This window comes from Euwallacea fornicatus, chromosome 13 (genome assembly GCF_040115645.1).
Source record: "Euwallacea fornicatus isolate EFF26 chromosome 13, ASM4011564v1, whole genome shotgun sequence".
Classification (NCBI taxonomy): Eukaryota; Metazoa; Arthropoda; class Insecta; order Coleoptera; family Curculionidae; genus Euwallacea; species Euwallacea fornicatus.
Window position 1 is genome coordinate 1,583,605 of NC_089553.1, and position 24,115 is coordinate 1,607,719.

General features: G+C 35.4%; 4 protein-coding genes across 8 annotated transcripts; 2 read left to right on the forward strand and 2 right to left on the reverse strand.

Moving 5' to 3' along the window:
• Window positions 1–586: 586 nt before the first annotated feature.
• On the reverse strand, window positions 587–5,329 carry LOC136343191 (transmembrane protein 62-like). The gene is made up of 10 exons (XM_066289759.1): window positions 4,907–5,329; window positions 4,603–4,852; window positions 4,393–4,545; window positions 4,248–4,337; window positions 3,489–4,009; window positions 3,309–3,431; window positions 3,172–3,253; window positions 2,863–3,110; window positions 2,751–2,806; window positions 587–2,694 (listed from the first exon to the last, which is right to left on the reverse strand). Exons 1-10 carry the CDS (start codon window positions 5,081–5,083, stop codon window positions 2,361–2,363), a joined length of 2,034 nt encoding a protein of 677 aa, XP_066145856.1. The 5' UTR covers window positions 5,084–5,329; the 3' UTR covers window positions 587–2,360.
• LOC136343196 (antichymotrypsin-2-like) lies at window positions 991–23,995 on the forward strand. Of its 5 annotated transcripts, XR_010732754.1 has the most exons (9): window positions 991–1,219; window positions 11,561–11,694; window positions 18,924–19,084; window positions 19,134–19,290; window positions 19,341–19,473; window positions 19,522–19,856; window positions 19,910–20,048; window positions 20,317–23,361; window positions 23,828–23,995. XR_010732754.1 is itself a non-coding variant. In XM_066289768.1 (8 exons), the coding sequence occupies exons 1-8, from the start codon at window positions 1,201–1,203 to the stop codon at window positions 23,953–23,955; spliced, it is 1,206 nt and encodes a 401-aa protein (XP_066145865.1). In that variant the 5' UTR covers window positions 992–1,200; the 3' UTR covers window positions 23,956–23,995. The 5 variants fall into 5 exon arrangements, 4 of the variants coding, with proteins under 4 accessions (XP_066145865.1, XP_066145866.1, XP_066145868.1 ...); XM_066289768.1 differs by lacking the exon at window positions 20,317–23,361 and having other exon boundaries at window positions 992–1,219; XM_066289769.1 differs by lacking the exons at window positions 20,317–23,361; window positions 23,828–23,995 and adding an exon at window positions 23,519–23,756 and having other exon boundaries at window positions 992–1,219.
• Window positions 5,518–8,033, forward strand: LOC136343193 (GPI mannosyltransferase 3-like). The gene is made up of 8 exons (XM_066289760.1): window positions 5,518–6,325; window positions 6,390–6,600; window positions 6,654–6,804; window positions 6,857–7,138; window positions 7,200–7,301; window positions 7,354–7,539; window positions 7,586–7,792; window positions 7,843–8,033. Exons 1-8 carry the CDS (start codon window positions 6,065–6,067, stop codon window positions 7,952–7,954), a joined length of 1,512 nt encoding a protein of 503 aa, XP_066145857.1. The 5' UTR covers window positions 5,518–6,064; the 3' UTR covers window positions 7,955–8,033.
• LOC136343195 (protein yellow-like) lies at window positions 11,807–21,411 on the reverse strand. Its single transcript, XM_066289767.1, has 7 exons — window positions 21,390–21,411; window positions 15,168–15,599; window positions 14,977–15,119; window positions 14,620–14,929; window positions 12,591–12,803; window positions 12,282–12,454; window positions 11,807–12,226 (listed from the first exon to the last, which is right to left on the reverse strand). Exons 2-7 carry the CDS (start codon window positions 15,400–15,402, stop codon window positions 11,942–11,944), a joined length of 1,359 nt encoding a protein of 452 aa, XP_066145864.1. The 5' UTR covers window positions 15,403–15,599; window positions 21,390–21,411; the 3' UTR covers window positions 11,807–11,941.
• Window positions 23,996–24,115: the final 120 nt, after the last annotated feature.

Genomic DNA, 24,115 nt, shown 5'->3' on the forward strand with positions numbered 1-24,115 from the left:
AAATGATTTACAATACTTTGAAATTCATGATTGTTATGAAAATAATGTTAAAAAAAATTATATTTTGCGTTTCCTACGCAACGATAAAATAAATATTCCGTACATATAACATACCGATAGTGTTTACTATCGTTGTTGTTGGTCGGAGCTGAGTTTAATGTAAATAGATTTATTTTTATTTGTTTAAAATGAAACATTATTTTATCCCTGACAAAGTTGACATGCTTCTAATTTACGGATAATGTGAGCGAAATAGACGTTATGAGTGTCAGAATCTATTATAACAAATATCCCAATAGCAAAATTCCATACCATTAAACTTTCGTGAGTATTGAAAGGCAACTTAGGAAAACAGGTAGTTTTAATCCAAATAATGTTAAAACAAAATTCCAATTCCAAAAAGGGCCAAAAATTGAGAAGAAGAAAAGTATGGTGCCATTCTAGTTGATTCGTAGACTATCTATGGAAGATGGAAGGTACCCAAGAAATCCATCTGTAATTAAGTTCCCTTTAATTCCCAATATAAATATGCATACCCAAAAATAAATGGTAAAAATACTTTTAAAAAGTTCATCAAGACGTAGAATTATTTTTATATATTTATTTCAAACTTTGAAATAGCTACTTGAGCGATTTATAAATGTGCTGTCAATAAAAACTACGAATTCCGGACAATTTGGTGAAGGTAAATGGCCTTTATCTTTATTACATAATACATATGTATCTTAGTTATGAATATGTCATCCTACTTTTCGTATAAAAATTTGATTTAGTTTCATTGTCGAGAAACTTTATACTTCTTTTTTGACCAAATTCTCTTTGCAACAGAAAATGTTTTTTATTCAATCAGGATATGTTTACATAATTAAACTGTTGCCTTAAATTCGTAATTTTTCTCCTATTTTACTAAATCTGGAAACATCGCATATAACGTTTCTAAGACCGATCAGCTGTACCTTTACAAATGCCAGGTCGTACCGATATCACTTCGTAGATGATTCACTCGAATGTTAACGTGGCGATGAGCGATATCTTTTTAAATTTGCGCTGCACTAGTAATCGGAATAATCGAGTTTTCTTATGTTCTAAACATCGGCAAGTTACGTTGTTAATATATCTATGATTTAGTGAATGAAAGTGGGCGGTGTTTAACTGTCATTTTTTGAGTGAAAGTGGATTTTGCTGACGTGATTTTGATTCATGCTTTTAGTGTTCAGAGGTAAGTCCTGACTTTTGTGGTTCACATTTAAGTTTTGTCAGGTCATTGAGAACCACATAATTCAATTTTAATTAAGTCGAAAATTTTTTGCAATTTTGGCTCTTTTCGAAGGTTAACCATCTTTAGAAGTGGCCGAGGAGTGATATCGTAAGTTGAGCTGTTTCGAATATTAAAAAACTATTTCATGAATTAATACCGATTTTTTGTGCTTCAGGTTTCAACTCTGTACACCTCTGTTTCAAGTTGAATTTAATTCAGAATATTAACTGTTTTAAGATTTTTTTTTCTGGAAGTAAAATTGTATTTTATTCAGTAATTAACGTTGATTTTTTTCTTAGGAGTTAATATTACATTTTTCAGGGATTATGTAATATTGCAGTTTTTTTCAACACTGCAGATTATTTTTAAAATAAACCAGACACAATGCCCAAACTATAAATTAATTAGTTAAAACGAATTTGTTTGTGTATCCAGGAAAACGGTCAACATTTTCAACATTTGTTATAGTAATTAAAGTATAATAATAACTAAGTTTGTTGTTATTTACAATTAAAACTGCTTTTATGCTTTTATTCTGACTAAATAACCATGATAAATTGCATTTGCATCGTATCGTAAATATTTTTTTTGTAGAGAAACTATATGCCTGGCGAATATTTTACAAGACAAAAAGTTTTAAAATAAAGTAAGCTTGTGGCACAGAAGAAACTAAAAGTATTCGTACAGGGAAATTTTTTTTATTTACGAACCTCGCGCCAGTTTTAATGTTTCTATATATTAAAAAAGATCCTGCTGATGTTAAAACACCACAATTTATATAGTAATTGTTAGTTCTAAATTTGTGAAAACCGATAAAATCGTTTAGCAATTATAAAAAAAAACTATATCAACTTGAGAACTTTGGCGTTCTGTAGTGGCACAATAAAGCAGCATTTGATATGGGTAAGTTTGTCTAAAACGCCTTATTTTTGGTTCAGGACTTTTTGGTCAAGCGTTGTACAGTCATTTCAGGGACAGCCGTATACCTAACTTGAATGAGATAAATAAATATATCACAATAAAATAGGAGAAGACTGAACATAATACATCTTTACGGGGATAAACTTATAATGATATCTTCTCATTATTCTAATATCACTCCCTAGTTTGCTTTTCCTATCTTATCCGCACTCTCCTCAATCCCTGAATGACTCACATCCAGGTGCACCGCGATCTCTGATTTAGTAAAACATATTTCTCTGGCTTGTCTAAAGCATTTTTCTGGCAAACGCAGAGCAGTGTAGTAGACCACCGCTGCCAGTACTAGAGACCACGTCCTTAAGGGTCCCAAAATGAAGGCCAGAGTGCCATAAGCCATCCAAAATAGATATGCCATTATTACTTGTATGGTGAATACAACGCAAAATGGAAGATGTGCGCATGTAACTTGTTTTATCGTCAGTTTTTTGCCTGTTTTAAGAGTGAGGTGGTTATATCTGAAACATTACACATTATGGTTATTAACACTTAAAATTGTATGCGTTATGCTTACCTCCTGTTGACTGTATTAATTAAGATAAATGTCAGAGGGATTTGGAATGTTATCATCTACAGAATATATTTTTAAAAGTAACAAAAAACTTGGCATAGTTGTTTTGTAATACCTGAACAAATCCATAAGCATATGTGAACGATCCAGGCAGGAATGCTCCGTCTATGAAAATGCCCCAAGAGAAAATTACCCCAAGGTAATCCTCCACAATATAACCAATGGACCAAGGTCCCATAACAAGGTAAAGAGGATATAGGACTATAGGCCAAAATATTCTGTTTATTGTGGTCAGAACCCACAGTTTTCTAATAAAGGTTTTAATAAAGTTTCCTCTAAGTCTTGGTTGTGAGATCAACCCCCCTACAAGTTTTCAATTATACAATATCGATTAAAATTATTCTAAAACCCTTTAAAATATTACCTGATATCACTTTATGGAAGTATTTCATTAGGAATAATGGAAGCAGATACACTAACAGGGATACAATAAAAAGTGACCAGAACTAAAATAATTTGTCATCAAGAATCTGTCTTTTAAGTTACACTATCATCTCTCACAATGTGGCTGAGGTTAGACATGAGTGCTAGCTTAGGAAGAAGCCCAAAGGAAGATTTAGTATTGTCAAGTGAAAATGGAACTTCTTCGGTTTTCTCCCGGCCATCAATATCCTTTACGTAAACCTGCATAAAATAACTCAATAATGTCCTAAAAACAAAAAATAGAAAAGTTCATTAAACCTCAATTGAATGAAGCCCCCTCAAATACATTTGAGCATTCCAAGAAGTAACATACAAAGGACCTTTGATATGTCTTAAATTAGTCCAAGATCCTTTATTGATTCTAATACGCACGCTTTGTATTCTAGACAAACTAAATGCCAATACTCTTATATGAGTTGAATGCCGAATATTGTCTATATTTTCTCTTAAAGGATTCACAAAAAGCGCATGTTTAGGATTCGTCAAAAGGAGAACAGGCCAACGTCTGTGATGAACGTCAATAAAAGAAAACATTCCATGATCAATGGCCATTAGCCGGTACATTCTATTATCCTTCCAATCACCCAATTCTAGCTCCAAAAAGCCACCTTTTTGCATGGTGTACATTTGTGGAATCAAACCACCCAGTGTGTGCAAATGTCCACACACATAAACGAAACCATTAGGATCTTTCTTTATTAAATTACGGACGTTTTCTGAACCGGAAGACAAAATACATGAGGTGGGGAAGTGACCAAACCATATGGTATAATTGCTCCCTAAAAAAGTTTCAAATTTAAGCACCATTCATGGTGAAGGTCTGGACATAGTCAGGTAAAATATTCTAACATTTGTTTTATTGAACAATCATTTGATCATATGTGCTAATATGAATAATCAAAATAAAATGAATGTTGTAATATTTAAGCTGATCCTAATGCAGTTACCAGACCGTTAGCTACCCAATAATATAAATCCTCCTTTATTCTATGTTTTCTAGAGAAATTTGTATCATACCTGTAGCATCAATATCTCTTAAAAGCCTGTTTATTTCATCTACTTCTGGCTGATCCAATATGCCCACAAAATTAAAGGGTCTTCGAGGACCTGAGTAATAAATCCATATAAATAAATATATATGTATTAAAAGCAAATGACATACCGGGTTCTAAGCAAGCATCAATACCCACAAAGGAATAGACTGTATTACCATTTTTAACCTGCACCATATAAGATCGAGGATGATCCCTCCCTTGCACTGAGTAATTTGTGAAGTAGTTTTGTTTGGAATTGATGCTTATAACATTAAAATTATCTACAAATTCTGTTGTAACAAAAACCTCATTGCCCAAACCAGTGAAATATTAGATACCATGATTTCCTCGAATATCCAACCATATTGTCTTCTTAATAATATCATATTCCTGTAAAATATCCTTATAGTGCCTCCACTCAGACTCAAATTGTTGAGATCCAATTGCATCTTTGGTTTTGGCATCAGTCAAATCTCCTGTAGTGAGAACTACTTTAGGAGTTATACTATCAATGGTGTAATGACAAAACTCCCGAAATTCTGTTATCCTTGAGGGGTCTCTAAATATGCTAATATGTATGTCTGATATCTATGACAAATATTGTTATTTTAGTCATAGACAAAGGACTGAAGTAAACTTTACCTGTAAAAACCAAATGAGATTGTCAAACTTATCTGCCACATGAAAAAACTTCTCTCTAAGGTGTTCATCTGGATGAACAGAATTTGTGCTGATTAACAGTAGAAGGTTGGCTAGAAATACTGCTAGAAAAATCATCGAAATGAACACTCCCACTGCAGTTTTGGTAATCTTCATCATATGAATGTTTCCTTTTTTAAATTAACCATAGTGAATTAATTGTGGGATATATTGGGAAATGGACTGTTGTTTGTAACCATCCAATAAGCACTTGGATTTACATAACGCGTGCTAGGAATATTTAAACATTATTAATTTGCCATCGTGACAATTCAGAGAAGATTGCACTTGCAGAGGATTGTTTATTATTTATTTTTTAGAATTCCAGCTGACCGTTGACGTTTCGACACTAGAACAGCTGATTAAAAGTATTGATCCTTTCTCAAGTACAATTGTTCAACTTTTCTTTGGACGTCACCAATTTGTGAAAATAAAATTCAACTGCAGTGCCAAATTTCGAACGAGGTAAATTTTAGTAGAATTCGACATCACTTTAAACCCATTTAATATTGATAATATATGCATTGATTTTATTGAATTTCAGTAGAGAACAGAATTGTTCTTAGTACATTTTGTAGTGTTATTTGGAAATAATTAACATTTAATTTTTAATTGAAAAATGAATTCATTTCTGAACCCTACGTACTCTAAATAAAACGTAGTCTGAAATGATTTTTCAATTTACTGAAAATGATCGGAAATTCCGAAAGTGTGGCAATATCGCACGGTTGTGACTTCATACGAGCCGAGTGACGTGCAATCAAAAGTATTACCAATGAACCATAGATAAGTTTCTAGTACAAGAAATACACATATTAGACAAGGATAACCATATCATCCGTTGACATGGAATATGACGCCATCTAAAAAGCAGATTTACAAGTACTTTATATACTAGATTCGGTTCAATAAACAAAAAAAAATATATAACCTTATTTTTTGTTATCAAATATCTAATTCCTTAATAGCGTTTTTTTGTTTGTTTAATAACTGATTTCAATAAATGAAACCATGAAATGTGAAATACCTATATATGGCATCAAATAGCCATAATTGGAAGCGCGCACACACAATTTCTTTGAACCTCACATTAAATTCAAAATGCAGCTTAAAAATTTTCAAAATGTTGACGTTTTTTCAATATTTGTACTTGTAAGGCTGTTGTCAGTGTTTGCAGTCCAAACTTTTTTTGTCCCTGATGAGTACTACCAGTCCTTAGAGGTGGCCCATAGGCTGGTATTTGGTTATGGGCACTTGACATGGGAATGGCGTCAAGGGATTCGCAGTTATGGATATCCCCTTTTCTTTGCCTTGTTGTATAAAGTGATGTACATACTTGGGTTAGACAGTCCTGAAATGGTGGTAAATAAGATTTGTTTGCAGTCAAAAGAGTATATTAGATATTTATGATACAGCAATTTTATAGATATATGTTCCTAGAATAGCCCAAGCCCTCTTAAGTGCTTACTCAGATCTCTGCTTCTACAGATGGTCAGGCACTAAAAAATGGGCCATATTCTCTATATGTAGCTCTTGGTTTTGGTTCTATACATCCTCCAGAACCTTAATTAATACATTTGAAACCAATCTTACAACAATTGCATTGTCTCACTTTCCCTGGCTTGGAAAAAGGCCTGGTAAAATACTTGAATGAATCTTTGTTTTATATATTTAATATTGTGATTGTTAGAGACTTCAAGCAGTTTTATTTGGATTGCTGCAGGCCTATTTTGTATACGAGCTACTAGTGCTGTGATTTGGTTACCCATCTGTCTATTCCACCTTTGTATCTCTCAGACTAAAGCACTTAAATTGGTTATAACTAAATATATCCCTATTGGGTAATTGAAAAAATAAAGATTTTAATAACAATTTGATAAATAATTCTTTTAGTCTTATTGTGTTGATTATCTCTGTAGTGTTGGACAGTTTAAGTTATGGTTCATTCCAAATTACCACCTACAATTTCCTCAAAGCCAATATATTTCAAAATGTCGCTACAAATTATGGTACACAACCTTGGCATTGGTACTTATCAAGCGGTATTCCAGCCATTTTAGGCATACAGATTTTGCCTTTTATTATGGGGGTCTTAGTAGTATTAAAAGCTAGAAAGAATCACCTAAATGAGTTGGCTATGCTGGGCACAGTCATATTCACCACTTTAATATTCAGGTTGGTTGGCATATTTCCATTCTATTGCTAATCACAATTTGAAACTATATTAATTTTACAGTCTTTTACCTCATAAAGAATTCAGATTTCTTCTCCCTTTGTTGCCAATAATGTTGTTTGTTTCTTCAAGATTTTTATCTGCTTGGAGCAGAAAAGCTAGTGGGTGAGTATGTTTAAATGTTCTTAGGAGTTTGTTGATAATATCTCTCTCTTAGCACTTCAATGTGGCTTGCAACATTCATAATTTTTATTGGAAATTTGTTGCCTGCCTATTATATTGGTTACAACCACCAAAGAGGTACGCTAGACGTAATGGAGGAGCTTCAGCATATAGCTTTAAAAGACCCTGAAAATGTTAGTTTGTTGTTTTTGATGCCCTGTCACTCAACACCTCTTTATAGGTATGCGATTAGAGTTTTGTAGATTAATCTTAGATGGTTATTTTAGTCATATTCACATAAATGTAAAAACAAGGTTTTTGACGTGCAACCCAAATATAGATAGAATTGAGAATTATATCGATGAGGCTGATCAGTTTTATGCAAAACCAAATAGCTGGTTAAGGCAGAACTATCCTCCTAACAGCAGTCTCCCTTCACACATAGTATGCTTTGATACTTTGGTACCTGTCATTGGAAATGATATTTTGACTAGGTAGAGGTGAGTTGTAGCAATATCCAGAACACTGATCCTTGCGTTTGCAGGTATAAAAGGATAAAGCAATTTTTTCACTGCGACTTCCCCTTAAGTTCCAGAATAGGAGCTAATGTGTTGATCCATGAGAGGAAAGATTTTGAGATTTTATGGACCACATAGTGACTTTTTTGGTTTAAATTAATGTGTGAATATATTATTGCCAAAAATTTAAATAAAACATATGATTGGTTTTTGTGTACATTGAATGTGTAAGACAATTACTGGATATATCGTGATAGTAGGGTCAAGTTAACTTTCACCAAAACTTGAAAATGTCAGCACCTCAGTAAAGTATAAATAATCGGGAATTAATGTTTAGAAAGTTCTGCCACGAATGCATGTTCGTTCGTCTTCGGAAACCCGAACAATAACGGTAGGATAATTCCTGAATTGTCGAATCAAATCGAATTTTACCACCAGGATTTTTACCTGTTTTGTGCCGAAACTAGTGTTTATGTGATACTAATTGCATTTTTATAAAATTAACCCTTATTTCGTATAAATATTTCCGTTTTTTTTACATATTTTCACTTAAAATTTGATATTTTTCGCGAGTTAAATACAAGACCCTCAGACGCCATTATACTGTCGATTGAAGCATTATTGTTTTGTTTGCAAAGGCTATTTGACAGATTTGGTGTTCTTGTCAAAGGAAATCTAATTTTTACATGTATTCAACCCGGCATGGTCTTGAAAGAATGTTCATTAAGGTTTTCCAATATGAACCTATAATTGTGTATAGATTATTCAAAATTTAATATATTTCGCGAGTTTAACGGATGGAATTACACAAGCGTTTGTCTTGAAGGTAAGAATTCCTAATATCGCAAAAGAGGGCTTCGAGAACATTAACGAGGATTTACGCATAACATCTAATACGGTAAATCCCCTATAACACTGGAGATATTTTAAGTCTTACATAAATCAACGTTGTACGAGACAGTTTAATAATACAAATTCATGGGCCGTTTACGTACTAATATGTACTTTTTCTAGATAAAATCGAGATTGATTTCCCAAAGATTTATTTTCCTCAAATTTAAGGGGAATAATAAAATAAATCGTACGATAAGATGGTTTTTTCATACATATTTAAAATGCGTCACAACTAAAAACGATCTCTTCTAAAAATGGGGGTTTCACGAGATTTATGAAGAATAATTACGGTTAGCGTCCTCATTCAAATATAATGCAGGATGTCTCATGAGAAGCTGTATATACTTCTATACTTTTACCATGAAACAAAATTATTAAGAAGAATATTGAGTCAGGATTGAAAAGTTGCTCGCGTTTTTTATTGACATTATAAGGGAGTTTTGCACATTTTGTCGAAAAATGGTTTTGTCTGTAACTTTGTAATGTCAGTTTGCTTTTTAAAATTTTCTGATCAAAGCATACATTATTGTGTGAAAGATCATGTTTTCAGAGTTCCAAAAATCTAGAACCATCTTCAAAAAATTTAGTACGTTTCTCTAAAGCAAAAAAATCACCCTGTATGTGAATTTTTAAAAAACTTTCATTCAAATTTACTAAAGATTAGATAAACTAATAGTTAGAGCCAATCAACAAATTTGTCACATTCTACCTTGCTTTGATAAGAAGCGAAAATTACGAAAATTCTACAATTGTAGATTTTTGGATATAGTATGTAATTACCTTCCTTATCTTGAATACACTATTTTTCAAAATTAAATATTACAATTAATAACAAAAGGAAAACTGCAATATTAACTGGAATCAGAGCAAAAAAAAATATACGACATATTAATAACATTTTATAATTAAAATAACGAGAGAAAAGAAAAAGAAAACTAATTTTTAATATTGTTGGAAAGTGACTCAAAAAAACTTACATAAAAATGAGAAATTCGCCATTTACTATTTACATTTGGCTTAGTCAATCTAACAAGAGTAAAAATAAATGTTCTTTTTTTTTTCTCGTTATTTTAATTTTATAATGTTATGTATGTCTCAAATAATTTTTTCCATTTTTATTTAAGTAATTTTTTTTATATATATTTTTAACTGCCATTAAATATTCAAGAGTTTTGCGTTTTGTTATTCATTGCAATATTTGATTTTAAAATATAGTGTATTCAAGATAAGGATGGTAGATATATCTAAATATCCAAAACTGTAACATTTTCGTAAAATTCTTTTTTTTTTATAAAGTATATGAAGAATGTGATAAATTTGACAACTATTAATTAGTTCATCCAATCTTTAGCAAATGTGCATAGCGTTTTTTCGAAATTTCGTATACAGGGTGATTTTTTTGGTATGGTAAAAAGTTAATATATTTTTTAAATATGGTTTTGGATTTTACTCATACACAACGGTGTACGCTTTCACCGGAAAATAGAAAAAAAAACAATCTGGCATTAAAAAGTTATGGCTAAAACCATTTTTCGACAAAAATGTGTAAAGCTCCCTGTAGAATAACAAAAAAAAATGCAAGCAACTTTTTAATGCTCACTTGATATTCCTTTTAGGAATCTTGTTCCATGCTAGAAGTATATACAATTTCTCAGGATTCATCCTGTATAATTCTTTTAGTGTCTTGTACGAGCACATGCGCAATTTTTCCGTCGTGTTATAAGAATCCGTCATATATGAACTTGTGTTAGAAGAGATCTTACTGGAGTCTATTGAACATTAAAATTGATTTTTACAAAAAAATGAAAATATCCAAATATCTCTTTTCGACCCTTTGTCAACGCTAGTAAAGTGGGTCAAGGTCAAGAAAAAACAGCTTTGTAAGATTAGACCATAGTCAACAGGATGGACAAATTTTAATTACATTTCTTAGCCATATGCAAATGAAATAAAAACGTATTTTCGTAGGTTCGATTACATTCCCCTGCCTTAATTCTAGTATGTTTACTTTTCAAAAGTTTTCAACAATTATATAGTAAAGGTTTCGTGTGCTGTGGGGAATCCGTGTTCTATACAGTTTTGCATTAGCCACTGCAGTAAAAGATATTCTTGACCTTCGCCTTAACTAAATCATTGTCCCCTCAAGTCCCAAAGTGATTTTACCGGTTTGAAGACATAAGTTGTTTCTGCTTTGGGTGGTTACATTCGTAGTCCGCTGTCTGCTTACAAAGGTAAGTTCTCAAAAATAATTTGTTCTAAATCTTTTGTATAGAAATTTACACACAGGCAATATGTAAATATACAACAATTTACAGTTAAGTATTTCATTGCTTTGCATTATTAGAGCCGACTCTGTAGGTTTTATCTTCGAATTTGCCCATTGTAACATTAAAGTTTACAATACGTAATTCGATTGCGTATTGAGTTTTTCCGCATGCCTAAGCATAATTCCAGTCCGGCTATTGTCTAGTATATGTTAGAACACAATTGTGGTTACGGTTCGTTTCTACAGCATTTCCTGCAAATGTAAATCAGCCACCACAAAGTTTTCAAGTGAAAACCACAGTTGTTAAAATATAAACGAAGAGAAGTGGATTCCTTGAATTTCATTTTAATCTATGTGGTAATAACAAATATACGCAGATTAGCATCAACGTGATTATACACTATTTTTATCTGCAAGTGCGAGATCTTCGTTCGTTCACATTAAAAATCTTTATAGTTATGCAAATTATGTTTAAAGTTAAATAGCGCGAAAGTGGCGAATATATAAAAGCGTTCTCGTGTAAAGCAACTAAGTTTCTCAATATCATTTTTTCCAAGTGTACCCTGCTTTTTTTTCGGTTTCAGAATCGTCCAGAATGCAGCTGATGCAAATATGCCTAATTTTTACCACCTTATTGGTGTTGAGCCGCTGCAACAGAGTGGAGCCGTTGAACGCGTTTGCCACTGGAAATTTGCAATTTACGGCACGATTGTATAACGTAAGTCATTTTTCCTCAATATCTTTCATTCTAAGTGACGCAATTAAGAGGGACAGCGTTGCTCAAAGTTTCACGATGACGTCAACATTAGCTGTCACAGGTTTGTGGAGGGGGGGACGGAGGAGGGCACCTCTTTGGGGCTAGCGCGTATTAATTCCGAAAAACAAACTTTGAAGAATGTTTTATTTATTAAGAGGTTTAAGAGAGAACATTCTAGAATGGTATATTATCATAAGAAAACAGCAATTTAAGCCTTAATAAACTCGGTATTCTCTAGCAAATCGTTACTTCCGAGCTTCCTAGCGGGATAATAGATTTCTTTCATAAGAGAGCTGCTGTCCCAATATAAGCTCCTATAGAAATCTTCAGAGTCGTCCTCAAATTGTGTAGAAGACTCGCATACCGTGCCCCTAACCAAATCCTCCACATGAGCGAAAAAAATCCTAAAGTTCGGCTCTGAATAGTCCAACGATGACAATAGGAATTTGGGCATGCGGTCCGAAATGACCCATAAATACTTATTTCTGTCCACCTATAATTTCACAAATTTAGGAATATTCAGAAAGCGGAATAATGTACTATTGTGCCTTAATATCCGCCGGAAAAATTAATTCCGCATGGTTCTTTTCTAGGACTGCGATATTTGATTCTGAATAAGGCGTTTTATAATTCCAACACCCAATCGCATTTTGGTCTATCAAGTTGAAAAACTGAACCTCTCCGTCGTTGATAACCCGACTTGTGGTATGGGTATCAGGACCTAGAATTAACATTGTAATTACCCACATTATGCAAAAATTCCACTTCGGTTGTTAAATTATACTCGGCAAACCTGTATTTAAGCGTCACAAAAACTGAACTGTTGAAAGATCTAGAAAAAACTGAAACACACTTACCTCTTTCGTTACTTGAAAAGTAAAATTCATGGTAGCTATCCTCGGTCAGTGAGGAGTTGTGCAGTATTCTTGTGGATACTGCAAATTCCCTGTTACTGGCCAGAGGGCTGAAGTATAAGTTTCTGAATCCATCTGGAAGGGTTGGAGTGAGGCTAAGCCCAAATATGCCTTCAGTACCCCATTGGAAGTTCATGTTGTCTATGACAAAGTCGCCTGAAATTGTGACACAACTAAGGGTTGGTTCTTGAACGTTCAGTTAGGGAGCGACAACTGCGGGTTAACAACTAATGGCGATTGAAAGGTTTTTCAATATCATGAAATTGGCGTTTAACCGAGAGTTGAAGCAAGAATAATTATAGGAAGTAACTCTGCAATTAACCGAGGCGCTTTGTGCGATTGTTTCCTTGACTGTCACATGTAGTTTTAAGACATGGCCCTAAAGCGAAGTTTACATATGCATGGATTACTAGCGCCATTTGAATACCGCAAGTGTTAAGAAATGTACCTTTACACATGCGCGATTTATTAGCATCAGAACACCCATAGTTCCAGTCTACCGGTGCCATAAAGTCCAACCGCCTTTAACGCATTTATTTGTAGGTGAGTATTATTAGCACTTAATGGCACTTGAGAATTTGCGTGTTTATAGATGTAAAGACATTGGCGTTAGCCAACTGACCCAAAATGGTTCCTGCAGAACAGACCCTACATAAAAGCAGTTGAAGTTTTTGGGACTAGCGCCGGTGCAATTCCAGAAAATTAAACTGCTTTTAAAGCAGGGTTTATACGTGCATGAGTCAATGGCGCCAGTGTTTTCGCACGTATACCAATAATTTATAGCAATAAATATATCAAAAACAGTCGAAGTGTTTGGCGGCAGTACTTGCACTGACACTGGTGCCAGTAAGGCACGTATAATTAAACCTCGTTTTAGACTGATGCACCAATACCTTAATATTATAGTGGGTCCGGGAATTTTTGTTCTTACAATGGTTTAAATCTAATTTTAATTATTTATCAGTATTTTCGAGTGGAGCTTATGTGATCGCCCCACCAACAAACTAAAATCTCATTATTTTCATAAAATTTCATTAAAAACAAGAAGCTACACAAACGTTCGTCTATGAAATAGAGATTTCCTCCCATTGTATGACGTTTAAGCTTTTCGATGTCAAAGCGACGTTCCACGCTTTCAAGATTTTACGAGGGATGTTTCTGTAAATATTCTCATGAGAAGTATTTTAGTAAAAAATTATAATCAGGAAAAATTGGAAAAGTAATTAAATGTCATCTAAAGCCTCGTTGATTACACTAAAAAAAAAAATCAATCATTCGGCTTAAAATTAAGTTCAATGTAAACTGTAAGTCTGGCGCTATTTCTAAAATTGGCCTTGTCGGTTGCCTCCATGAAATGGAGAAATGGGTCATTACGTCAGGTTCCGCAAAAAATGGGTCAGAGGTAAACATACGGACGGTGACAGTGGTTCGAAATGTTGCTGAATGATAGAAGATACATTTTATTTGGGAGACCTATAGGTACCTGAGTAAATTCTCGGCTAAGTAAAAAAAAAAGAAAAAAACAGGATTTGCTAGGGCCCTCCAGTAAAGAAAATGTATATGAAGCTTTCATTGAAATTTTGGATTAATAAGACATTTTAATATTTTCAACATATTGGACCACTGGCCGGGTTTTCAGGCCTCAAGACATTTTTTGCTATTTTTTTTATGGGACCTTCCGTGACTCAATTCTTCATTTCGTGACCCAAAATAGTTTTTCACATCAGCCAGGAGCCTCTGGCATAGGCAACCAGATTTAAAAGCATAATTTATAGTTACGATTTTCTCGTAGATTTATGTGATTATTAGAGTTAGTTTTAGAATTTTAATCGTTGGTAACTTTAGCAGGAAAATTTCATGGGAACGTTGAAATAGATACCGTGTGTTAATGAGTTTTACGCATTCTATGTAACTCATTTTCCAGATGGGCTACCAGTACAGTGGTCTGGTGGTCCTAACGACGAAAATTTACCTCTTAGTGGATCTGGCAGGAAAAAACTATGCTCAAACCTCCAACTCCTATTTTCCTCTAGGGAATAAACAATAAGCCCATATCCTAATTCGTCGCTGAAATATGCATGAGCTTCATTACAAGTTTTCCCAACTTCCACTGCTATATTTGCAATGAATGTCTGAGCATTAATGTCCTCCTTTCTGAGCTCATATTTATGTATCCTTTTATCTGTATTTAAATCGAAGATGTTCAGGGAATAGGGACAAGGGTTTTGTGTCGTGTCTTCGATGCCAAATGTACCTGTATCAAGTACCCATAAACGATCGCACTAAAATTATTCTTGTCACAGACTATAAGGGAAGAAAATTCATATACCTCGTCAGCATGAATCCTATACACGGTGTTTAATCCGTTCTCGCAATTTCCTAGTTCATTAGCTTCCAAGCTGGGGTAAGGTATCAGAGGGGGACTGCTGAGGGGAGACAGAAGATGGACGTAGTTGAGGGTGGCCGGAATACCTATATAAGAAATAATATAATGCCAATAAACTTATTGAGCCAAAGTACCTTCTCTCCATCTGGGCACAGTCACAAATACTTTGTCTTTCCAGACTTCAATCCCTACAGGCAAAGCGTTTTCCGGCTTTAGTTTTCCCGTAACCAGGCTGTTGAATTTTGTTCGCGCGTCTGGATACTGGAAATCCAGAATGTTCCATTCAAAGTGCTTTTGCAATTTTGTTGTTTGAGCAAATATACAGGTGGTAGCCACCATCAGAACAACTCCAATATGTCTGGTCGGCATTATTATTTCTATCTAAAAATTTAAATTGTATGGACAGTTAACATTCCTTAGATTTCCCTGGTTCTATGGCAGTCTTTAAATCGATAAAGTAACTTTTACTTTTATTTATTTCTCTCTTTACTGTACCACTCACCCAAGTCGACCGCTTTTCTTCGCACTCAAATTTGCACTAATTTAGGAAAGCTCGTTTGCGGATTCTGGAAGGAAAATAAGACTCTCTTAAGAATTTTCCGTCTTTTATAACAACAGTGAAAGCCAGTCTTGTGTGGTGGTCAATTAATGATTAAACCTGTAATGTTCGATAAGGTAATGAAGTGCCATTTTTGCAAACCATTAAACCAGATAAGTTAGTTATGTATAACTTAATGCAGTAAAAAAATAACATTTGCTCCTTATCGGATGGATTGCAGCGGAGTGGTCATTTTGGGTCTCACTTGAATGTTTTTTTTGTTAATGCCATCGAATCATCTACGAATTAGTGGCTTTATAGGTCGCTAATTGAATTGTTTACAATTTTCTCGTGGCCTGATCAAGTTATGATAATATACAGTTATGCAGGGTGTGGCCCAAGGAATTTTTATGTTCACAGATATATAGAATTTTCTATTTATGATTTTGACATTGAATTTTCTTGTAATGAACTGGGTGGACTGATAACGGCCTTTGCTGTGACCTCATGTCTGCCATGGCCCACTCAATGTAAAACTCACGTTGCACCTTCCTCATTGTCTTCTAGTACAGTCAGGCTAGCTCGGGTAAATATGTCCAGGTTGCTGGCCAACTTGACTACCTCCCTGAGCGGTGTTCTGTGTTGGTCTTCCATCTCCGACGACGAACAAATCAACCACTTATTTGACAATTATTAACTAACAGAAAATGTTCGAAGGTCTCCTCTTCCTCCTCCTCAAGATACAGCGAGCATTTCGGGTTCTCAGGAATCCCCATTTTATGTAAGTAAGTCATGAACAGGCCGTGCCGTGTGTAGACCGCTATGTCAAGTCGTGCTGGTTTCCTACTTAACCATATAAGAGTTTGGGCTCTCTCTTTCTACAGAACCGTCAGGAACCTCTTGCCACGTCCGGTTCTGGAGCTGCGCTTTTACCCAGCTGCGGGGTATCCTTAAAGCTGGTCCGTGCCTCATGAGAGTTGGATCCGTCGCCTCTTTGGTGGACCTCAGTGCCTTCCAAAACCAAATAACCTGGTATCCATATCATCATAACTCGATTATGCTTACCCCAAGCATTCAGAACTTCGGATGGTTCATCTCGCACATATTTGTATCAGCTTGGCGAATTTTTTTCTAAGTGTTTAGCGGCAGTGTGCGATTCGACACTTCTTCATATTTCACTTTTCACACTTCTACAATTCTTCCTGGGAGGAAGTAGGGCAGCAGAGAGAGTGTTTTTGTCTTGTATTTCCAGTTTGTTGGTTTGAAACCTATTACGTATATTGGTTTGTCCACTTTTAAGTCCTTTCAGGTTATCAAAAATCGGCTCCCAAAGATTGAGTAGTGGTTCAAATAAACTTATACTTCCACTTCCTTTAGAGCCGGGATCACCAACAGATCATCTACGAGTAATGACCACGTGAGAGAGAGGACAGAACTCTCTCCTGCGGACCGCCTCTCTGCCCGTAAAGGCGCAATCATATTTATGGGATGATGGCAATAACTTTTGAAATAATTTTTTTAACGGAAAATGTTTCAAGTCCCAGTTACAAGGCTAATTTGTTGTCACTTTTTGATGATTTTAAACTTTTTTCTGCCCACAATCTTCCAACGAAATTCAACTTTTTAAGGGGTTCCTTCGACAAACGAAACCACGAAAACGACAATTTGGTTTACGAAAATTGACTGTATTTATTTTCAATTATTTTAAATAATGACAGAATTTGTTGGTCTAAGTATGAAGGGGGAGATTGCTTAATTGGAGGGGTTACGAACTATGATTTGGATCACATATCTGACACCGACACCGCTCCAAGACGAAGAGAAGAAAAAAAAAAGAGGGCAAAATTACTTTGATTATTCCTTAAGAAGTAAACCTGAGGAATTCCAACTAGGGGCGCACCACTGCCAAGAGCCTTTACGGGCAATGGCCGAGCCGAGTGTAGATCGTGGCAATAGTTCCAACCGAGGAAGCTTCTTTTGACCAGTAGCATATTTACCAGTCATAAAGCACCCTTGGTTGTGGTCTGATGGGCACCGTTGTCTGGCATCCAGATGGTATTCTTAGAATAAGTATCGAAGTACCTGGACGTAACTTAAGGAATGAAAGTACAAATAACAACTAACAAAATAAACTACAGCAAAAAACCAGTAACTTAAAGTCCCTAAAGCAATTTGAATTTTTTTAATTTCACCCTTTATTAAAATTTTTTTTTAATGGAATCTACACTTATTTACTCACACAAACATATTAAATTTTGTTGGTATTAGATAAGAAAAATTTTGAGAATTTTTTTCCTTATTTTATTCAAACAAATTGAACTCGGTCGACAAGGGCAAAATAACAATTTACTGCTTGCAAGAATTAATTGTTATTTGATGTTTAAACCATTTGCTCAAAATGTTTTCCGCCATTGTTCCAACACAGTGCTATTCTTCGCAATGAATGGTCTCACTTCAACACATGTCGATGTCTTGCCCGATGCATTACACTGACGATAAGAGCCCCCAAGTCATCTACGTTATTTGGCAGATCTTCATTTCAGATATTTTAAATGGCCTCAAAGGAAAAAGTCACAGAAATTTAAATCAGGTAGCCGAGCTGTCCGTTCTATTTCACCGTGCAAAAAATTGATACTGCCTCTTTTTTAATTAAAAATTGCAATTTCTGGAATGCTATTTACTTCACTTTTACTACGGAAGACCTTTTTATAATTTTTGTGTTTTTATCAATTTTAATTTTTTTGGATACGATAAAGAAAATAATTTTCTCATCGAAAATATTTCTTATCTAACCCCGATCAAATTAAATATACAGGGTGGCCCACTTACAACAGTACACATGAAATACCTTGAATGGACATTTTTTTTCTTTGGAAAGCCCCGAGACACGTCAATATTACTTTTAAGCGGGACATTTTTAGATCATAAAATTGTAGATGAAGAGTCATCCCCCTAAACAGGGTGGCAGCCCCTTCAAAAATCTTAAATGGGACGGGGGTCAAATGGAACATCAAATCCAAATCAAAAAGATTTCAATTTTTACGTTTTTGAAAGTTGATGAGTTTTAAATGGGCCACCCTGTATATGTATACACAAATAAGAGTAGGTTCCATAGAACAATTCGAAAATAGCTGGTGACATTTTGAAAACTAAAGTTGCAGTTTGTAGGAATGTTGTGGGGTAAGAAAAAAAAGTTCAATGAATCAAAAAGCTTAGCCTTGCAAATTTCACTTGAAGCCCTTTCTGGTAGACAAATTATTGAAAAATTTATTACCGTTACTACATATTTGTATTTTACCTTGTATAAAAAATCCTATTCGTTAAATAAACCAGGAAATTCTTTCAATTGCAGGAAATTCTTAAGGATAAACCCAATGAAAACTTCATATTCAGCCCTTTTTCAATCGAAGTAATTATGGCTTTGACTGCGGCTGGTGCCAAGAATGACACTCTGCTAGAGTTCGCTTCCGCCCTTAATTTACCCAAGCAAGAAACGACCGAAGAAGCCCTTAAGTATGTTTTTTTTTATCATTGAGCCCTCGTTAAACTCCTTTGGTTGCAGAAATTTCTTTATTTTGTTAAAACAAAAATCCGACGACTACCAGTTATCCTCAGCCAATAAATTGTTCGTGAGTAATGGTTTACAAATTTTGGACAGTTTCAAAAAACAGGCCGTCGAAAATTATGACGCCGATATCGAGAATGTTAACTTCGTTGAGGTATATTGTTGAGTCTTCCAATAATTAACATCGTTAATTTGAGTTTTAAGAGATTTGAAGCAGCTCAAAAAATTAACCGATGGGTGGAAGGGCGTACCAACAACAAAATCAGAGACATCGTCGATCCTTATAATATCGATGCGGCTACCAAATTGTTGCTGGTTAACGCTTTACATTTCAAGGGTAAGGAATAATCGTTTTCTGTCCATTTGAAGAACCAAAAATATTTAGGTACTTGGGAACACGAGTTTTTGCCTTTCACCGAGAAGGAGACTTTCTATATAACCAAAACAAACACTAAAGAAGTTGATATGATGTCTATACAAGACACATTTAGGTACTACGAATCTCCAACGCTCAAAGCCAAATTCTTGGAGCTGCCATACCATGGAAGCAATATTACAATGACTATCGTTCTCCCCGACGAAATCGAGGGACTTGCAGCTCTAGAAAAAGACATTTATTCCCTTCTTAAACCCCAAAACTTGGAGTATCAACTAGTAGCTGTATCTCTGCCTTCTTTTCTTGTTGAAAGCGAGTATGACTTGAAGCCCATCTTAAAAAGAGTAAAAATAAGTCTCATCTTTGAAATTAGTTTTTGGACATAGTTTTTCTTTAGTTGGGGTTGAAACAGGTGTTCAGCAGAACTGCCGATCTTAGTGGGATTTCTAGGGAACCTTTGATGGTGTCTGCAGTAGTCCAGAAGGCTTTTATCAATGTAACCAGGTCTGGAACTGAAGCTGCAGCTGCAACTGCTGGTAAGTGATTTTTTTGGGATTCTTCATGTTTTTGCTGCTTTGGGAAATGCTTCAACGCTTCAATTATTAACTTTTGCACTCTAAATTTAGAGCCTGAAATGTCACGAATTACGCCAATAAAATATTAGGTATTTTATGATCAGTGTTTCTTCGATTAATGTAGCAAAAGTTACTGCACTAAGCACGTTTATTTCCGGTAAGTAGCACAATTCACACCGTATCGTTGGGAATAGAAAAGAAAACTACATTATTCTCTTTTTGGTTTTAGTTGTTATATCGAGAAAATCAGCCGTAATCGGAGCGAGGCTCATGTTTCGAGCCGATCATCCGTTTCTGTTCTTTGTTATTTACGATAGTGTAATTTTGTTTACTGGGAAAGTTAATTAAAACATTCACAATTAATACTTGTATTTGGTTAGTTGTTGAAGGCCTTAGTCTTTAAGATGGAGCGTTACTGGCACAAACATAGTCAACTGCGTAAGAAGTTAGCTGGGTATGTAAGCAAAGCTATAGGCAACCCAACACACACAGCGATCTCTGTGAATGTAACTCAGTGTTATGCCGGCTGTTGGTTAGGTTTCTCTCGGAGAGGTCAATCATTATTTGTTGTACAGCATTCATTGGAGAGTCCTTGTTAACAATTAACTGCCTATTGCATTAACTAACAATACACTAGGTGTCCTCAAACAATTCTTATACGAAAAATTGTAATTACAATACACTCAGGTTTTCCCAAAATATATTCTTGTTAAGTTTTTTTACTTTTCGCCGGTGTTGACTATTTTTTCAGCAGGCTGCAGCAAAATCACTCCAGAAAGTTCAGCTTTCTTCAAATTTCTGAGTAAATATAGATTTTTATGCATTACACACAGATAGACAAAATCATATTTCCTTTATCTGTATTAAGAAGTGAGTGAAAACCACCTTTAATACGTCGCTCAAACCCGAGGCACATTATTTCTTTCCTTAAATACCTTAATATCTGGTTTCAGATATTGAAGATCGTCCGAGATATCACACTTAAGATTTTATGCTGCACGAGCGGCAATACGATCAAATTAGTTTAATGCGGATGGTAAGAGGTAAAAATATGGATGTTAACAGCAGTATCTAAACAAAGCACACACGGATGGCGCAACCGAAAAGTCTATCTGGTCAAACCGCAGAAATTAGGCCGAAAACCACATTTCTGCTTGTTTCAGGGCAGACCTCAAACCCTATTAAAAAAATAAAACTGCGGCATAGGGGAGAGAAACCGCAACAACAAGCAAAAGCATGGTTTCATGGAGCCTCTTAAAAGAAGTAGAAGGTCGAAACTTTGTTTATCATATACCAACTTACCGACAATGTCAGTACCAACACCAACCAACACTCACTGCTAAAAAACATTCATATTAGCTTTTAGTGCAAATAATTTTCAGCTACCGGTGTTGACTGGTGCCATGCACTTTGAATTTTTTAATATTTTAACTTTTAATATTGCAAGCTGCTAGTTTTTATTTACTACTTTTTGTTTACCCTTTTTCAAGCATTGGCCCCACCTTGGAATTTAAATACAAAGCCTTCACGCACATATGCATATGACTTTCCCTTAATCTCTTTACTAACCCAATCCGCATCTGCATATCCTGCTAACGGATTTTTGTCTTTATGATACCGTAATGTGATTATATCGGTACCTTTAAGTAACTTCGATTAAAATTGAACGCCAAATCCAAAAATGCAATAATGCGTAGGACATTTTAAAATAAACACGTATCCACTTCCGGTACAACCGGAAGTATGACGTTATTGAAAATGTTTTCGATGAGGTCGTCACGAAGCTCTTAATCTTAACCAAACCACTAAATTTTCGTTATTTTGCTGTTCATACTTTTCCTGAAACATCTAATGACGGTTCCCGGGGGAACACCCTGTATAATGCACACGATAAAGACCATATTTTGGTTAAATTTTACGGTGGTGGTTCTCCGGTCACCCGAAAGTACCTGGGGCTTTTAATTAACTGCGCAATTTTTTGTTCAATTCACACAGTTCCATTTTCTTTTCCCTCATCACCTACAGGACGTTTCGTTGCAGACCACGGATTTCTCTATTATGTTAAATTGGGGGGGATCTCGGGGTAAAAAATTTTAGCGGAAGACGATACTGGTGCCCGTGCAACCAACCTCTGTGGAGTTTCACCCACTAAAAATCCCCGTGTTGCAAAGGATGTCGAGTTTTAACGCTCGATTTCGTTGATCGCGCTCCTGTTTCTCATCTGAGAGCTAACAGAGTTGAGCGGAACTATCGCCTATTGTTCTGCTTTCGCTCTAGGCTCTTCTTGCCTGTCCGAGAAGGCGGTGTGATACCTTTCGTTCCTTTCGACTAAGTTACCTCGCCGACATGGAGTTCTCCCGTCCGTCTGGACGCTTCTTTCTTCGTCGGCTTGACCCTTGTGTTTCTTCTTTTTGCAACGCTGGGTCAGAAGAACCAGGAAGGCTGCTCTGGTTTTCGTTTTCCCACCATTGCTGAGGAAGCCTTGCGGCTGTTGTTTTTTCCTCTAGCCTGCGTTCGCTTGCTTGGTCACGTGCAGGTCTGTTCCTTTATGTCATCCGTTATCTTGTAACTGATGTCTTGGTCTTTTGTGCGGAATGGCTTGCTCCAGAGTGTAATCTGTCGCTTTCCGGATTAGCTCGTTTTGGTGTTGCTCCGCTGCTTGGAATGTCTTCATGGCACGTTCTTTTATGACGTCCATCATGGTCTTGTACTTTAGATCTCTTTTTATTACCTGGTTGCTAACGTACCGAGGCGCGTTTAACGCCGTTCTCAGAGCAATGTTTTCCACTGCCTTAAGAGTCTGTAAGTGTGACTTTGCTGCATAACTACACGCGGTTGGTGCATACGTCAGGTGAGGTTGAATCACAATTTTTTACTAGTGTGATTTTGTTCTTCACTGGCAATTTAGACCTCCTGTTTATCATCGGATACAGTATATGTTAGATCTAACAACTTCATGCTACTTATAAGGCGAATCGTTCATAGGGTAGATGTGTGCTTTACCTACGCATGCGCAGTAGAAGCGCAGGAATCTCTATTCCCACGCTTCTTCCGGATGCTTTTGTAGTACCGGTTAGAGGGTACCCGTACCGATCGACGTTCACTCACACTTTGCGTTTCTTTCAGTATTTACAGAATATCGAATATCAGACGCGAGAATTCCAAAGCGTTTCGTGGCCGATCGTCCGTTTAAGTTTTTCCTGAGTGTCCATGGAATTGTTCTTTTCGCAGGACGAATTCTCGGAATTTAACCGCAGGAACATGCAAAATAAAGGTTATTTTCATTTATCTGTGATCAAAGTTAAAGTCGTCGCGGAATAAGTAGTTTGTTTTGGGTGTTTGGTGCTGCCTCTGCATTTACAGACTTTAGTAGAAGTTCGAGTAGATCTTAGAAGTTTAAGGAAGGTTGAAATTATGTTCATTTTTTTTAGTCCATCTGGTACCAGAATCTCTGTTATATCCAAGTGAGCTTAGCTTCATCGCCAATCATCCGTTCATCTATGCCATTAAGACGGAGAATGTCGTTTTATTAGCTGGACGAATTGATACATTTTAAGCACGATTTATATTATGTATAGAAACCCGTTTAGTTTTTAACTCTTAATCCTATTTGCGTACGTATATGAGTATATGGCATAGAACAACATAACATAAAATGATATAAAAGAACTGATTGTTTTTTATTTTAATACATAAAACTCTAATTTTATCTTTGATTGTGCATGATATGTTTATTTCAGTCGGAATAGGACTAACGGCCGCGCTATTACCTGCACCTGCTAAAGGATTCTTAGTGGATCACCCCTTCATTTACTACATCAAATTTCAGGATGTTTTGCTGTTTTCTGGAAGGATTTCGCAATTTTAACTGTGCCATAACGTGTTGCTAATTAAATATATTTAATGAATATGAGTTTTTTTTCAATCATTTTCTACCCACATTTGTGCTGAACGTTGTTAGGGAATTATACCGGATCTAACCTGAACTAACCCAGCTCAAACGTTTATTGCAGTGTTAATAGTTTTTT

Excerpts from the sequence above, each read along its gene's own strand:
- LOC136343196 (XM_066289768.1), top strand. Across the intron at positions 19,085-19,133 it reads ACGACCGAAGAAGCCCTTAA|AAATTTCTTTATTTTGTTAA; the intron begins GTATGTTTTTTT and ends CTTTGGTTGCAG. Across the intron at positions 19,291-19,340 it reads AGAATGTTAACTTCGTTGAG|AGATTTGAAGCAGCTCAAAA; the intron begins GTATATTGTTGA and ends TTGAGTTTTAAG.
- LOC136343191 (XM_066289759.1), bottom strand. The coding sequence starts at position 5,083 with ATGATGAAGATTACCAAAACTGCAGTGGGAGTGTTCATTTCGATGATT. Across the intron at positions 4,853-4,906 it reads ATCTCATTTGGTTTTTACAG|ATATCAGACATACATATTAG; the intron begins GTAAAGTTTACT and ends TATTTGTCATAG. Across the intron at positions 2,807-2,862 it reads ATGCTTATGGATTTGTTCAG|ATGATAACATTCCAAATCCC; the intron begins GTATTACAAAAC and ends TATATTCTGTAG.
- LOC136343193 (XM_066289760.1), top strand. The coding sequence starts at position 6,065 with ATGCAGCTTAAAAATTTTCAAAATGTTGACGTTTTTTCAATATTTGTA. Across the intron at positions 6,601-6,653 it reads CTGGCTTGGAAAAAGGCCTG|AGACTTCAAGCAGTTTTATT; the intron begins GTAAAATACTTG and ends TGTGATTGTTAG. Across the intron at positions 7,302-7,353 it reads TGGAGCAGAAAAGCTAGTGG|CACTTCAATGTGGCTTGCAA; the intron begins GTGAGTATGTTT and ends TCTCTCTCTTAG.
- LOC136343195 (XM_066289767.1), bottom strand. The coding sequence starts at position 15,402 with ATGCCGACCAGACATATTGGAGTTGTTCTGATGGTGGCTACCACCTGT. Across the intron at positions 15,120-15,167 it reads TGTGCCCAGATGGAGAGAAG|GTATTCCGGCCACCCTCAAC; the intron begins GTACTTTGGCTC and ends TTTCTTATATAG. Across the intron at positions 14,930-14,976 it reads ATAGGATTCATGCTGACGAG|TGCGATCGTTTATGGGTACT; the intron begins GTATATGAATTT and ends GAATAATTTTAG.